At 42.9% G+C, this 16510-nt stretch overlaps 2 protein-coding genes and 1 non-coding gene across 5 annotated transcripts; 1 reads left to right on the top strand and 2 right to left on the bottom strand.

The window, feature by feature from the left end:
• Positions 1-4821: 4821 nt before the first annotated feature.
• Positions 4822-4893, bottom strand: TRNAG-UCC (transfer RNA glycine (anticodon UCC)). The gene has a single exon. It is a non-coding gene; the product is annotated as a tRNA-Gly (tRNA).
• A 1266-nt stretch (positions 4894-6159) lies between these two features.
• LOC127769363 (recQ-mediated genome instability protein 1) lies at positions 6160-13949 on the top strand. Of its 3 annotated transcripts, none has more exons than XM_052294916.1 (10): positions 6160-7091; positions 7733-7903; positions 8330-8475; positions 8902-9035; positions 9391-10142; positions 10357-10467; positions 10571-10696; positions 11292-11604; positions 11695-12569; positions 13208-13949. In XM_052294916.1, exons 1-8 carry the CDS (start codon positions 6222-6224, stop codon positions 11454-11456), a joined length of 2475 nt encoding a protein of 824 aa, XP_052150876.1. In that variant the 5' UTR covers positions 6160-6221; the 3' UTR covers positions 11457-11604; positions 11695-12569; positions 13208-13949. The 3 variants fall into 3 exon arrangements, with proteins under 3 accessions (XP_052150876.1, XP_052150874.1, XP_052150875.1); XM_052294914.1 differs by having other exon boundaries at positions 11692-12569; XM_052294915.1 differs by having other exon boundaries at positions 11689-12569.
• On the bottom strand, positions 13300-15519 carry LOC127769364 (11-beta-hydroxysteroid dehydrogenase 1A-like). Its single transcript, XM_052294917.1, has 6 exons — positions 15325-15519; positions 15048-15240; positions 14815-14900; positions 14521-14652; positions 14007-14174; positions 13300-13593 (listed from the first exon to the last, which is right to left on the bottom strand). The coding sequence occupies exons 1-6, from the start codon at positions 15517-15519 to the stop codon at positions 13300-13302; spliced, it is 1068 nt and encodes a 355-aa protein (XP_052150877.1).
• Between the last annotated feature and the right edge of the window lie 991 nt (positions 15520-16510).

Genomic DNA, 16510 nt, shown 5'->3' with positions numbered 1-16510 from the left:
ATGAGACCCAGTTTCTTCCTCTCTTCACTCTCTCTCTTAATTAATATAGTGCCACATAAGCTAAAAATCCTACATGGCAATGTAGTTAATGCCATAGACACCATCCTAGATGGAGGGTTGGGACTGCCCTGATAGCAACACTTGCGCATTTGAATTAGATTATTCATTATATTATTATTTTCATGTGTGTTTGATTACATTTGAACTACGCTCTTTGTATGAGTGATACTTTGTAATAATTGGCTGTAGCTCTGTTGAGTCAAAACCGGGATATAAATTCTATTATCTAAAAACAATTTATTATTTTTATGTATTATATAGGATAGATAAATATTTTAAGAAATAAACTAGACGAACAACACCTTAAAACAAGTGGTTTAAACTATACATTCAATTTTTTTAAAAAAACATATTTTGAGAAGTACTCCCTCTATTTCACATTATAAGTCGTTTTGATTTTTTTCAAACTTCTTAAAAGTTTGATAAATTTATATAAAAATACAGTAACAACTATAATACCAAATTAGTTTTATTAAATATAGCATTGAATATATTTTGATATTTTTTATTTTATTTTATGTTGAAACTATTACTATTTTTTTATAAATTTACTCAAAACTAAATAAATTCAATAAAAAAAGAGTCGAAACGACTTATAATATAAAAACGGAGGGAGCTCAAATTAAGTACTCCGCAAAATAATCCTACAAAATAAGTTGAAAGGAACCGAGCAGATAGAATCTGCACGCATTGATCCGTATCCGTATTCGTATCCATCCATGGGCACCCGAGAATCACATGTCTCCACTCATGAGTCCCTAAAGCAACACCATTGTCGATGTTGTTGTTGCCACAGTATGCATATGCATGGGTTTGGGACCTGAGAGCGACGGTCACACGGCCGTTGGGGATAAGCACGGAATGGGAGCTGAGATGAGAAGAGGAATTTTTTTTAAAAAAAAGGATTATTTTTGTTGATGGTTCACTGGTGGATTCATATTCGTGCGCATCCATCTCTAAGTTGGATTGACAGTGAGTTGCTTGCTTGCTCGTGGTAATTAATTTGGTACTGATTCGTTGATTAAAGTTAACCTTGTTTTTTTAGCAATGTGTAGGTAATTAATCAATTAATTAATCTTTGCACGAGTGATAGTTAATTAATCATAAAAAATTGAACTGTGTGTAGCTTTGTGTGGCGATTGCTTGGGTCGCTAGGAGTAGTAGCTTGTGCATCTGTGGTTAGTAGTGAAGTTTGATCGGTTAATCTGACGTGTGAATTCTCTCTTGCTTACTTGCCAAGGCAGCTTTAGATCATGATACTTTACTTCCCGTGCATGGCTGACTGCGATCGAGAATCACTGGACGTTTCACACACCGAATTAACTATTTGAATGTTCTTTCCACCTTGGAATGTTCGTTTACTGACCATTGATATAAAAAAATCAACGTATCAGATCCTCCCCCAATTCCCCATTTTCCGTTGCCTGTCCTGCTGCATGCTCCCGCCGTCTCAAAATAACTTAACCTAAAATGAGATGTGATCCATTCTAAGACAATAAATTTGGATAAAGACTTGAATGTGTCACGTCTCATTTTAAGTTAAGTTATTTTAAGACGAAAGGAGTACATGGCACCGATGTCCTGTCCTGCCTTGCCGCCGTCGCCGGTATTGCCTGAAGAAGATGGCTAGAGCATGAATGAACTTGATAGGCATAAGTGAATTTCGCATGTAGAAGACACCAAAAATCATGCGAACATTCTTTAGGCTGTTTTATTTAGCTAAGGTCGGAACCGACATGTAAAACTGAACAACTAATTAGCGCATGGGTAATTAAGTATTATCTAAAAACTTGAAAATAGATTAATATGACTTTTTAAAAGTAATTTTTTAATAGAATCTTTTGGAAAAAACATCATTTAACAGTTTGATAAACATGCATACATGCAGCGAAGTGAAGTTAGAAAAGTTGTGCAAAGAACTGTTATACATATATGTACGTGTGCAAGCATGGCTTATCGACCATGATCAATTTCATAATAATCGTCCGAAATGATTTTCCTGACGATGCATAGAGATACTTTTCTAATAAGTGTCCGATATATACTTGAATGTGACGTGTACTGCAGCCATGCATATTATAAGATATCCTTTGCAGATGGAAATATCTTCCCTCGGTTGGACTTTTCGAGTGTTGAAACCACAGAGTTTCACACTAGGTAGGATTACGCATGAAGAGGTCAGAGTGAGATGAGAGATTTATTTATCGATGGGCATAGCCTGTTGGACCAAGGGGAGCACCGCACACAAGGGTTGATTATTTTCGTTGTTAGATGGAGCTGATTAGCCGTTTGTGTCCTTAATTGGACTACTTTCTCATACCTTAGGTAGTGTTCTTTTCTCGTGAAAATAAAGATGAAGATAAAGATTAAGTTTTTACACAAAACGAGGTGGTGTTAACGTATAATTGATTGAGTTTTAATTATTACAAACTTGAAAAATATATTAATATGATATTTTAGAGCAACTTTTATATAGAAAGTTTTTACACAAAACGCACCGTTTAGCAGTTTAAAAAGCGTACCACGAAAATCTTAATCTTCATCTAACTCTTGTCTTGTTGGAGAAAAGAACTAGCAGTAAGTTGTCGTAACGAGTACTTTTAACTAACTACAGACTAAACAAGTGAAAAAGGACATGGATCAATTTATTGTTCAGAATTCAAAACTAGCACTACTACTGCTGCAAAAAATGCAAAATTGTTAAAAAAAACATATAACTGGACTTAGGCTGTATTCTTTATCCTATTTTTCTAACTTATTTTTCTTATTTTTTCTACGCACATTTCCTAAACTATTAAACGGTGTGTTTTAAAAAAGAAATATAAGGCATATTCAGATTGTAGCTAAAATAAACTTTACTAAGTTTTGGCAATGTCAAAATTTTAGCAAGATGGCAATATTGCCAAAATTTTGGCAGGATTTCTTATATATTGACAAAATTTGACAACAAACTAAATATATACTTTTTTTAACTTTATAAAAAAATGGTATGTTTGAAAATGGCATCAAAATGCCTATATATGAGAGTTGCTTTAAGAAATATATATTTGTCTATTTTTAAAAAGAGTATAATATTTAATTAATTATGCGCTAATAAATCCTTCCATTTTACGTGAGTGAGGGATTAGTTTCCCAACATCAATAACCAAACATATTATTAGTGGGGTACTCAACAAGAATTCCACATGAAAACTTTGCTCATGTTTAGAAACTAACATGCGCATTTCTAAAAATGGAGATGATTATTTGATAAGTACAAATATTACGCGCGACCAGGACCAGGCAAGTCATGCCTCACGTGCCGGTTGACGATGCCGCCGCCGCCACAAACCGTGGCTAAGCTTCACCACGTGGATCGATCGATCGGTATCTATCTCGATCACGCTCGCTCGTCCCCCCAATAAAAACTTGGGGGAAAAAAAAATCTCCGTGAACTGATGAGGCGACGACACGGTCGGTCGTATCAATCGAACTGATCGTCGGATGAGCTGATGAGCATGGATCGCTTTGAGGGTTTCTCAAACCACCGGGACCGAGGTTACCGCGCCCCGGTGGTGAGCACGGTTACCACGCGGTACCCGTGAAAAACCGTATAAAACCGTATAAAATTTATCAAAATTTAAATTATTTGTTAAATTTATTTAAATTTAAGAAGATTACCGCGGTATTTATATTACCGTACTTCCGCGGTAAGCTCAGTAATCGACGGTAAGTCGAACCTGTTGCTTTCTCGATTCGGGAGAATTGATTATTAATAGTATATATCGCGTGTGCTTGTGATCGCTTGCTTGACCAGAGAGGCAGAGATACGATTGGGGATGGAACCGATGGGTCGATCGATCGCAAATTCGCAATAATCGCAGCATGGTTTTTGGCTTGCCACCGCACGCTGGAACATGTTTGATTTGATTTGCGTGGCCAGTTGCTTGATTGGCTCACAGGAGGGCTGAGGGCAGCCGCCGCCGCCGCCGGAGCAGCAGCACACAGTACAGCTACAGCGCACGGTTGGTTTGTGATGAGTTGCTGCACTTGCATTATAGGGTATCCCCTTTATCGTCGTGTTAGGACAATAGCAATGCACCATAAATTTATACCGAATCTCATATACCGTATAGACTAAGAACTGTATTTGCCACATACTCCACAATACAGATCGTTTGTGGAGGGTCCCGCCACTATCTCTTCTTCACTTTTCCTCCCCATCTCTCTCCTCTCTCAGCGATTTTGTCTGGCGGAGAGAAAGTGAGTGACGACGCCGAGCGCCTCCCTGGCGACGAAGCTAAGAGAAGCGGCGGATGCGTGGCCAGAGAGGTGGCGGGCTCCTTCTCTGACCGGCGGCCCGAGTAGCGCTGGCGAGGCTCCACCTCTCCTCCGACGACGACTGGCGAATGGCGTGGGGGGAGCTCAACGGCGCGACGCAGGGGACGACGCGACAGATATTGGCACAGTCGATCTGTCGCTGTTGCGTCCTAGGCCACCACAGTCGCCATCTTTCCTTCTTCTCCCTATGCTGCCGTTGCACAGGTATGGAGGCATCGCATGGGGCCACGCCCCTCGCCCGTCGCCGAATTTTCAACGTGGACGATCGGAGCTGAATTACCATCTATACGCACTGTGAATAGCCTTATTGCCAAAGCCCAAACATGATGATCAATCCGGACGAAAGACCGACAAACATGATGATGACGAAAGGTCGAGGTCCCGCGTGTTCAAGTTCCTGACGAGAATGCCAAGCAAAGAAAAAGACAAAAGAAAAAAAGATGCGTCTGCCGGGAGTCGAACCCGGGTCTATTGCTTGGAAGGCAATTATCCTAACCGTTGGACTACAGACGCTTTTTGTTTTAATAGAGTACTACATGATTATTATTACAATGTCCAACTAAATACTCTCAAAAGTCACTTCAATATGATCTCATGTATATTTTAAAAATTTTCTTTTTGTGGCTACGATGCTCTAGGAACAGTGGAGTTATGAAATGTGTAAAACTATATGTATACATAAAAGTATATTTAACAATAAATCAAATGATGGGAAAAGAATTAATAATTACTTAAATTTTTTAAATAAGACGAACGGTCAAACATATTTAAAAAAGTCAACGGCGTCAAACATTTAGGGAAGGAGGGAGTACATGTTTTAACTTTTAATATGTGGAGGAGTCGATATATTCGACTGAGTAAAACAAATCAAATTTAACATTAGAGTGAATTGTACTTTAGACCACTTATTATTGTCATAGTTTCACTTTGAACTAGGCTATGTTTCATGTTTTTCACTTTGGATGGGGAATTTGTTACCTTCTATTGCACATTGGATCATTCTTGTGTTCCATGCCTCTAACCTAGCTACTTTTGCTGCCACTCACTATTTCCTTGGCTCACCAGTAACTAAACACACCCATCAATACTCTATCATAATCATTCAGGACCTTGATTTTTTTCCTTTTGGCTCCTTTTCTCCCTCCAACATCATGTGAGCTGGAAAAAATCACTTGATTGTGAGCTCACAGGCAACAACCGCAGCAGCGAGCAGCCATGTGGTTTGATTTTGTGAGTTCGAGCTCAGGAATGGATCCGAGAGAAGGAATCCTACTCATGTGTTTGTTCGAGTTGATCCATAGCAGCATCTCAATGGTGAAAAAACCAGAAGAAGAGAGATGGAGAAGAAAGTCAGTCCAGTTTGAAACTTTTGCAAAATCACCTAGTCCAAAGTGAAAAGATTTGTCTACCCTTAGTCCAAAATGAAACATGGGTAAAAAGTACTACTCCCTCCATTTCATATTATAAGACTTTCTAGCATCATTAACATATATATGAATGTGGGCAATGCCACAATGCTAGAAGGTCTTACAATATGAAACGGAGGAAGTAGCTCAAAGTGCAATTCACTCTTTTAACATGTCCTGGAGGGAGTCAATTTGAACTTCTTTTCCTTACCCTTTTCCCTATTTAGGCCTCCTCGCCCAGGCCGACAATATCCCAACCTTCCAGGCTTCCAGTCCATCTCGGTCCAAAAATTCGGCACTGACATATGGGCCCCACATGTCATCCCCAACTTTCCCCCCTTCCAAAACCCTCTTCCCCTCATTTCCAAACTTTGGAGGGAAACCACCAAAATCTCCCAAACCCCACGATCAACCAACAAAAATTTCTCCCCCAAAATGAGGCGCCGAAACCTAATCATCACCTCCGACTCCGACTCCGACGACGGCGGCGGAGGCGGCGGCGCGGCCACTGCCTCCACCCCCGCCTCCGCCTCGGCGTCCGCCTCCTTCCCGAGCGTAAGCGGCGGCGGCGGCGGCTGCGGCGATGGCTGGCCCTCGCCGCAAAACCCTAGGTCAGTCCCCGTTCAGTTCCCCTCCCCGTCCTCGCCTCCCCCTTCCCCTCCCATAGAGATTTCCGATGAGGAGGAGGCGGAGGCGGAGGTGGTGGTGGAGGAGGAGGAGGAGGTGGTGGTGGTGGAGGACGAGGAGGAGGAGTATGAGGAGGTGGAGGAGATCGAGGACCCCGATGGGGACTCCCCCTTCGTCGACGCCCCCGAGCACATCTCCCCTCCGCCGCCCCCTCCGCCTCCGGCGCGAACGCCGATGCCGACGCCGACGCCGACGCCGACGCCGACCCCGACCCCGACCCCGACCCGACCCCTTCCCGTGTGGGCTGCCCCTCTTCCGGCCCGAACCCCAACTCCTACTCCATCTGCGCCGCCCCGAGCCGCGGCGCCATCCCCTGCGGGAACCCCGTCGCCGTCCCCGATTCCGCCGTCGAGCACCCCGGTGTCTGCGCTGAGCGGGCCGCTGCGGCAGGTGGACGAGTTCCTGAGGGGGCTCGGGCTGCGGCTGCGCCCGGAGTGGCTCGAGTCCTGCGCCGCCGGGGTACCCGGGTTCTACGGCCTCGGCGGCGTGGAGGCGATGGCCAGGCGGTGCTTCGAGCAGTTCCTCTTCGCCGACATGAACGCGTGCGGCGCGGGCGTGCTCCCGGAGGGCGTTGGGAGCATGCACAACGCCGTCCTCGATGGCCCCTTCGTGCTGCAGGTTATACCATTTTCTCTTTACTTAGAATGCGTGGTTAACTTTTTTGGTCATACTTTTGTTACTGAGCTCTAGGTTCCCTATACCTGTACTGCTGTGGTGCCACCTAGTGTGGCATACTTGGTGTGATCTGCGGAATTTTGGAAGGCGCTTAAGATCAAATATCTGCTAGTATTTTCAGGGAATAAATATGTGCTTCAAGCTTGAGCCCGTCGATGTTTACTTGTTTCAGTTCGGTAGTTCATGATTCATCTGACACTCAATAGAATGGAAAGCTGTGATTTTCTTCTTTTGTATATCAACTCATCAAGTGTGCCATGAGTGCTGAATTTCGTAGCACAAATGGTACCGCGCTGAAATAAACATGATTTTGATAGCACAGTAGATTGCTTATTCTGAAAAGTAGTTGTCAGTTCCTGTGTATTTCTTTCCTAGCACTGATGCCTTTATACGTCTTGTAAGTTCAATTTCCAACCTCCATACAGGCATACACTAGCTCATGCCATATTCAATAATTTTTTAACTTTAGCATACACTAATTGTACATTGTTGTAGTTTTGCATTTTTTTTTTGTGATAATGTGTTCTGGGGTTTTCCTTTTGTTCTTTTTTTCCTATGGTTTAACTGACTCTTGAGTTTGTAAGGTTGATGAGATTGTCAACCTGTCAGCTCCTTTAAGGGAAAGATATCGTGATGCACATGCGGGGCCCAAAAGATGTTTAAAGTTATCAATGACAGATGGGATCCAACGCATATATGGAATGGAATACAGGCCGATCAAAGACCTGGAAGTTCTTGCCCCTGCTGGTTTTAAGGTCATTGCTTTCTCTGTTCCTTTTTCTTCAGAACATTTGTATTTTGCGTTCATTTTATTAGTTTACGTTTAAAAATTATCAGTGAAATTTTTTTTTCACACAACATAGTTAGATTTATCCATTAGCATTCAATATAGCAAACTAATTATCACAAAACTCTGGTTTTTCCCTCCTAGATAGTGGCTTCCATGGTCACTGGTGCTCTGTTAGACTCCCTGCCTTTTCAATTTACTTTTCTCTTAAGAAATGGTTTCTGGAGACAGGCTTCTACAATTAAACGATAAATGCTTATCAATCTATGTAAACAATTTGATTGCGAACAAACTATTGACTAAGTGATAATACAAAATAGTGTGACTGGAAGAGACGTTTTTTCCATTTGCTATTTTTTGTATCAACAGCTCATAACTTGTCAACACATCTCAGATTGTTATAAGAAATGTGCACATAAGGAGAGGCCTTTTTATGCTGGTGCCCGAGGTCATTGAGATTCTTGGGGGTGTTGATGATGAACTGGATGAAGCACGTAATAGGCTTGTTTCTGAAGTAAACAAACCGCCACGTGGCAAAAGGTATATGTTGTGCATTAGTGAATCGAGCAGATTTACATACATGACATTTATTGCAACACATGCTTCAAACTTGGATTTTAAGCAATGACTTGAGAGTTATTTTTGCGAATATCCTAGTAGTTGGATAAATCATATCATTCAAATGCAAATGTGCCTGTTTAGGATCTGTGGTAGTGGCCTTTCTGTGTTAATGGTGGGAGCCATATGCTGGGAGGTCCTTTATGAACAACGGAACTTTCTTTGCCTTCCATTTCTTTTCAATTTCATGGAATTTATTTAGCTTCTAAGTTTAAACAAAACAAATACTCAATGTTCACATCTATCCAGTCAGCTGCATGCCAGAAATTTTGTTTTTCAATGTGTATATAACATTTCTTGACAGGACACTGCTTGTTTGTTCACAAGTCACAACTCTTCATGCTGCAGGAAACAAGGTGGATTACCATTGTCTTCGAGAGCCACTCTAGCAGCCTGGCCAACAAATGCCAATGCTACAAATGATGCCGAGCAAGGAGCCTCAGTGCCAAGAACAGTGAATACCCCTCATCCAACCAGATTAGGTACTATATAGATTTCATTGATAGATTGATTGTGTGGTGAACTAGCTTTTGTTCTTAGAAAGAATGGAAACTGAATTATAAATTAGTAGTAATTGTTTTGCTGGAACACAGAGCATTGCTATAACGTGGCCGTTTTTTTTAATCCATTGGCTTTCAATGCTAAGTTAGGCTAGTTTGTCCACAATTGCTGCAACAAGCACTCTCAGTAGGCTACCTGCCAGATTTTTTTCGTTCTCCATTCATGTGGTAACGACGAACCGATTTTAGCCAAATTAAATGGGATTAACATTGCAACTCCTCAGTTTTATATAATATTCTTCGTCATGTTTTGTGATCTCAAAATTTCAATGCGCAGGTAATGCTTCCCATGCTTCTCAGGTTGGTAGAACTACACAACCTATGGTGGACAATCTTATCCCTCATGTTGTAGTAAGCAATGCCCAAGAGCAAAGCCGACATATCCAAGAAATCACCATGCAGGGCCAACCTACTTCTCTTAATAGGCACAATAAAGAAGCTTCTGCATCTACTTATAGATATAATGCCCAATGCAGCATTAGTGGAACTACACGAGCTATGGCAGACGAACATGTTTTAGTAAGCAATGCCCAAGAGCAAAGCCCGCATATCCAGGAAATCACCATGCAGGACCAATCTACTTCTCTTAATGGGCGCAATAAAGAAGCTTCTGCATCTACTTCTTATAGATATAATGCCCAATGCAGCATTAGTGGAACTACACGAGCTATGGCAGATGAACGTGTCGACCCTTCCTTCGTTGGTAATAACGTACATGAACAAATGCAACGTGTTCAAGGTATCACCATGCAGGACCACATTAGTGCTTCTAGTGAGAGCAAAAGGGAACTTTCTGTGACTACCCCTTCTGCATATGATTCCCGACTTGCGCCACATGGTGTTGGCAATACTGGCACAAGAAGTGGGGAAGCCACACGATCTTCAAATGTGGATGATGGGATCAATAACATTGGGCATCCGATCAGTCTATGTGGAGAAAATGAAAAGCCTTTTACTTATATATTCAACATGTTAGCTGATTGGGGTGTTCAACAGGATACAGTACCTTATATTCAAGGAAAAATTAAGGTTTGCTTGCTTCTTAGTACATTAGTTGCTCATTTCCAAATGGTTTTGTTTACTAAAAACTTTTTAGGAGTACTTCAACTGCGTCAGTTCCATATTTCCAGTTTGACCAAACTAGTTTTCAATGGCTCAAGAATGTTGGAACATTCTCTTGCACACATTATTTTTTTAATAATATATGGAAATGAGTAAACGTTGATTGATATAACTGCTACAGGGTTTGATCACTTCTGTCAAACGGTTTCAATACAAGCAATCCATGCAATACGATCTTTATGTCTACATAGATGATGGTAGTTTTATTACAGAGGCCTTTGTTGACCGTGATGTAAGTAAATCTATTTGTATTAGTAATTTATCCTAGTGTGCTTACTTGTGATTGTCATCTTACCTTATTGCATCATCATGTGTTCTGCCATTCTGTTTGATAGATTGTACAGAACATGATTGGCCTTTCCGCTGAGGAGCTTGCAGCTGCTCTTTCTTCTGGTGGCCCAGCACAAGCCAATATAAGAAAAACTATGAAAGCATTTGAGCATTTCCTGGTGAACTTTGAGGTCATTCTTGCTCTCATATTATTGTACCTGTTTTCATTGTGAGTTTGTGACGTTTCTGCATTGGTAAAACCTTGCATTCTAATGGCAGGCACTCAGCAACCATACTAGTTGAGTACCATGTCCAAAAGTGAATACATAATCTTTCTTTATCCTAGTGGAACAGGAATAGACTACTGTGTTGAAGTAAAAGATTCTTCATTTTTCCTTGTTCAGATAACATAGGCAGGCATAGCGATAGACATTAGCCAATTGAAATTCAAAGAATGCTAATAAAAATAGCAGGCTATAGAATTTAGATGAATAATTTAGAGTATTTTTAAGAAACATTATGCTGTTTAAGGAAAGTAATACCAGCACAGAGAACCTATTTGACATTGCATATTCTTGAAGCAGCCAAATTTGATGATATTATAGCTCGTAAATATTGAAGCTCATAAGCCCGACATGCTATTTTGATTATAAACCCTTGCAAACTTGCGTGGTTCATATTATTGCTACATCAATAACATTTCATTACATGGAATTTTAGTTCAATTTTGTTTGTAGCATTCTGAAATATGAAATGTGTTTTGAGCTCTACTTCCCTTGATTGCAGGGCACAATCCTTATTGAGCTCAACAGAGATTCTTCTGTTCCTATTGTACGTGAGATGAATAAAGGTTGTTCAAGTTCGGATGCGTGGCAGCTGCTTCGGAGGGTGAAAACATTTTCTGGTCAGGGCTACATGCGGAGCCTGGATTTTATGGACACCACTCCATGAATATATTCAGCTTCTCCGAGGCGCTATGCAAAAGATAAGGCCAGTCATACGATTGTGGCCTTAATATGCCAAATTTGCCAAGACAAGGTGCGTTTCATAGGTACTCTGCTCCCGCATTCAGCGGCCCTGTTCGTCAGCTCCTTGTCAGGTATACTTACGTAAACTCCATTTGCTGAATATTATTATCTCTCCTTTCCGGTAGTTAAGTGCTTATGACTTTATTCTTCTCCAGCAGCAGTTGCAGCGGGATGCACTACGAAACCAATGGTTGGCAGCCTGGCTTTTTGGAAGGATGGATGGCTGACTAGAGTAGTTAGGAAGATGACCTGTGTGTTTACTAATTAGTACACACTGTCCATCACAACCTTTTGCCCAGCTAGCAGAATTTTCATGTTACACAGAAGCATCAATGCTTGGGATATCGCATCTGTTTGACTGAAGTAAATTATGCACACGCAGTTTAACATAAAGCATGTTTGAAACACGTACATAAACAACATCTACCAGTCACTAGTACAACAAGATCAGCAAGGAACCCGTCTTATCAATTATCACGCCTGCAAGGCTGCCGTTGAGACACGATCAATTAAAGGACGGACGACGATGCACGCTGCAAATCCGGCTAAAGGCCTAGCCAAGCAGCCCATCTACATGAGAATTGGAGGATTTGAGTGGCAATACGTGTGTGTGTTTCAACCCTAATATCCCGTGTTGAATCCCCAGGACAATCACAATCTCTTAAAAAATGTTTGGTCTTTCCCTCCTAATTTTTTTATCTTTAGAATTGTAGGACTTGGTGGAGAGCGCGTGGTGAGGAGATAAAGTTTGTCTCTCTCTCTCGATCTGATCGTTCCCCTCTCTCTTTGCGCGTCTCTCTCTCATCATGCCTCTCTCGTGAAGCGGTGGTAGCAGCGGCGGTCTAGCGGCAACAGCGGTCTCCCACGGGCGGCTGCGGTACCCTCCCCTTCGCCAGATCCAAGGGGAGGCGACGGCGGTGGGCTCCCTATCGCTAGATCCGGCGGCCTCTCCGTCCGCCTCCCCTCGCCTGCCATGGCCTCTCCTCTCTATTCGGCGAGCAGCGGTGGCCGACATGTCCTACTGCTTCTGCCTCTGGTGAGCACCCATGATAACTTGCATCCTCTTTCTTTCTCCCTCCATCTCATTCTACCTTAACCTATCTTCGTTTCTAGATCTAGAAGAAGCTTTTGTCATCTAGCCTACAGCCACCCGACTATATGATTTGTTGGTGATTTTTATGATGTTTTATTCAATGATATGAATATTTGATTCGTTTCTAGATCTAGAAGAAGCTTTTGTCATCTAGCCGACGGCCACCCGACTATATGCTTTGTTGGTGATTTTTATGATGTTTTATTCAATGATATGAATATTTGATGAATATTTGCTCCATGAACTTCTTGTTGATTATCCGATGTTAGTTTTCTCCTTTTATTTTTGATTTTTGGATCTATTTCTGGTGCTTTGAAGCATCATCTCGGCTCAATTTGAGCAGAGCCGGGTTTTTTTTTTAAAATCGTATACCTCAAAGGTGTGTCGGTTTCTAAACCGAAACATCTATATCCTCTAATCAATACCGCCTCCATGGTGCTGTTAAAAACTGGCACCTATAGGGTTTTTCAACTAACACCTATTAAGGTTTTTTTTAAGTAGTGCTATCTTATATTTTGAGACCGAGATAGTAGTATTCCTAACAAATGAAAATCACCCTGGAACACGTTTATTACATACAGACTGCAGGCTGCTGTTGAGAAAGAGAAGACCAAAACTCAATACGACGAAGCTAGCTAGCTAGCCAAAGCCGGGCAGCACACAACTCCAGCCTTCACCGAGCCTTGATCTCCGGCGACCGGAGCGACGCCGGCTGGGAGAGCCATCGCTGGCCGGGGACGCCGAGGAGCAGCCACCGGCCCACCGTGTCCGTCGTCGCCGGACCGAGCCGCCACACCGTCAGCAGCCGGGCGCACCACTCCAGGGCCTCCGGGAAGCACACCCTGAGCGTGTACGCCGCCCTGTACCACCGCGGCTCGAACACGTACCTCTCCCCGCCGCACACGCCCCGCACCGCCGCCCTCGCGAACTCGCCGGCGCGCTCCACCGGCGCCGCCCCGAGGATCGCCTGATATCGATATACAATGTGACATCAAGATATGATCAAGCATTAATATAATTGGCACTGTAAATTAAATTGAAGTATGATCCTAAAGATGTGGATAAAACGGGGTTTCGTGTCGGTTATAAGTGTTGGGTTTTAGACGATCTTAGCTATAGTTTCTTTGTTGGCCTAGCAACGGCCGGTCTCTTAACGGCGACCGGTCCGGTACAGGCCTTCTCCTAGATATATATGGGTTGATGTTATCGGTGTGTGGGTGGTGATATTCTTTTTTTTTCGTTTTCCTGGTTACGAACTTACATGATTGTAATCTTGTTTTTTTTTTCATGTTCTGTCAATATCAAGAGTTGTTCAAGGTTTAATCCTGTATTTTTTTCTCTATCGATACGAGAGTTGTTCAAAAATAAAAATGGACGTACGTCTCGTTCATCTTGGTCTACTCTCATGTCGCCCTCCTTGGTGAGCATCTTCCCCTTGGTGATCTCCGACTCGACCACACCCGGGATGACCTCGGTAATGGCGATGCCGTCGCCGGCGAGCTCCATCCTCAGCGTCTCGTACAAGTTGGCCGCCGCCGCCTTGCTGGCCTGCATGCACACACCGCCGATCGACCATGCATATGTAATAATATAATTCAACTCCATTATTTACTATCACTAGTACTCCCTCCGTCCTTAAATATTTGACGCTGTTGATCTTTTTAAAAACTGTTCTTCTTTTTCTTTTTATGAAATATGTAAAACTATATGTAGATATAAAACTATATTTAACAATGAATTAAGGGTATGATAGGAAAAGAATTAATAATTATTTAATTTTTTTAATAAGACTAACGATCAAATATATTTTAAAAAATCAACGGCGTCAAATATTTAGGGACGGAGAGAATATTAGGGATTGATTAATTTGAGGATGTGAGTGGAGAGTTCAAACATTGTAGAAGGTGTTTCTTGGCATGAAGATGTAGGACGAGTTGGAGGTGACGCCGACGATCCGGCCACGCGTCTTCTTCAGGTGAGGGATGGCGTGGCGGGTCGGATACACGTGGCCCCAAAAGTTGATGTCCTGATTAGTTAGAGCAAGAATCATCATGAATTAATGAATTTACTCAATCAACAAAATGCATTCACGAATGAAGTAATTGAGCTTATTCAGAGTTTCAGACTAGTCAATGTACTGAAATGGTGTTCTCAAGAAATTGATTGTGTGAAGAAATATTGATTTTACCATCAGTTTCCTGAAGTGGTTGACATCGGTGAGCTCTTCGAACTTGCCAACCTGCCAGATCGACGCGTTGTTCACCAGGTGATCCACTGCAAAAAAAAAAAAAAAAATGCACCAGGGGATTTTATTTGAGAAATTAAACCCAGCTAATTTAACTGATTAATTACTTTTTGTAACACTGATTAGTTGTTGGTTAATCAATTAGCAGCAGATGATCACTAGTGTGGATCGCTTACATCTACCGAAGTAGCGGATGGTGTCATCGACGAACTTGCGGCAGTCGTCGGGGCTGGAGACGTCGCCGGCGACGACGAGGACGCCCGGCGAGCCGGCCGCCAGCGCCGCGTCGCCGACCTCCCGGAGGCTCTCCTCCCTCCTCGCCACCAGCGCCAGGTACGCCCCCCTCCTCGCGTACTCGTAAGCCAGATGCTGCGTTATACAAACACACACGTCATCCACCGACATGGTCGGAGACGAACACTAGGTAGGTAGGTAGCTAGGCTAGATAATAACCTCGCCGATGCCGGAGGAGGCGCCGGTGATGAGGACGACCTTGCCGGCGACGTCGTCGTCGGCGGCGGCGGCGAGGAGGGCGCCGAGGAAGGAGGCGGTGAGCCTGTAGACGCAGTAGGCCGGGAGGAGCAGCGCCAGCAAGGCGGCGAGCGCCACCCGCACGGCCGCTCCGGCGAGCTGCGCCATGGCTGCCATGGCTTGCCGGCCGTTCGTTCGAGCTCGATCGAGGAGCTCGAATTATATGCGGCGTTGCGAGCGGCGATGCGGCGGCGGCGGACACGTGGAGACGGGGGGCCTCGCCACGTTGGAGGACACGTGGGCTGCCACTGAGCTCGCCGCCGCCGCCGCCCCTTTTTCACACATTTTTAAATTAAGCCCCCTGGGAGCTTCCGATTTTATAACGGGGTCCAAAATAAAGGATAAGTGATAAGTTTGTGATCCCGCGTAGAGGTGGGTATTCGGTCTAACCGAAAAATTTGGTTCGGTTCCGTGGTCTTTTGAAAAATTCGATCTTCAGAATCACAAGACCGATCGATCTTCAAGAAAACTCAAGACCGAGCACTTCGGTCTTCGGTTAGTTTGGTTTGGTCTCGGTTATAGACCGAACTAACCATAACAGCAGTTTGAACAACAAATAAATTAATAAAAAAAGTACTCTATACACGATCAATGAATCGAAGCAAGTCGGATGAAGAACTACAATATGATACTACTAGAAAATAGAGCATATTGATTGAAAAAAAACAAATCAAAGCAAATCGATCTTGCCATGACTTGGATCTGTTTTTTTTTTTTCGAAACTCGATTGTGGGATTGGGGAGGATAAGGTTTTGGGGATGGGGTGGATAAGTCATGCGGTAGTGATAGTGAGGATAAGGTTTTGCCAGATGAGTTTGCTTTAGGTGAGGAGTTATTGGTGCTAATGAGCTAACATATCTAGAGGTGGAAACGAGCCGAGCCAAGGCTCGCCTTGGCTCGGCTTGGTTAGGAAAACAAGCTAAAACTTAAGCTCGGCTCGGCTCGTTTCCTGGCTCGAGCCAGCTCGAGTTGGCTTGCAAGCCTTCCTGTTGAAACATCTCTTCATATATATTTTGTAATTATTAAAAAAAGAAAAAATAAATCATCAACATGTAAAATTTAAATAAGTTTTTATATTCAATTCTTCAAAATCTTAATGATAAATTTT

This window comes from Oryza glaberrima, chromosome 4 (assembly GCF_000147395.1).
Source record: "Oryza glaberrima chromosome 4, OglaRS2, whole genome shotgun sequence".
Classification (NCBI taxonomy): Eukaryota; Viridiplantae; Streptophyta; class Magnoliopsida; order Poales; family Poaceae; genus Oryza; species Oryza glaberrima.
Note: the sequence above shows the minus strand (reverse complement) of the source record. Positions and strands in the feature narration are given on the sequence as shown.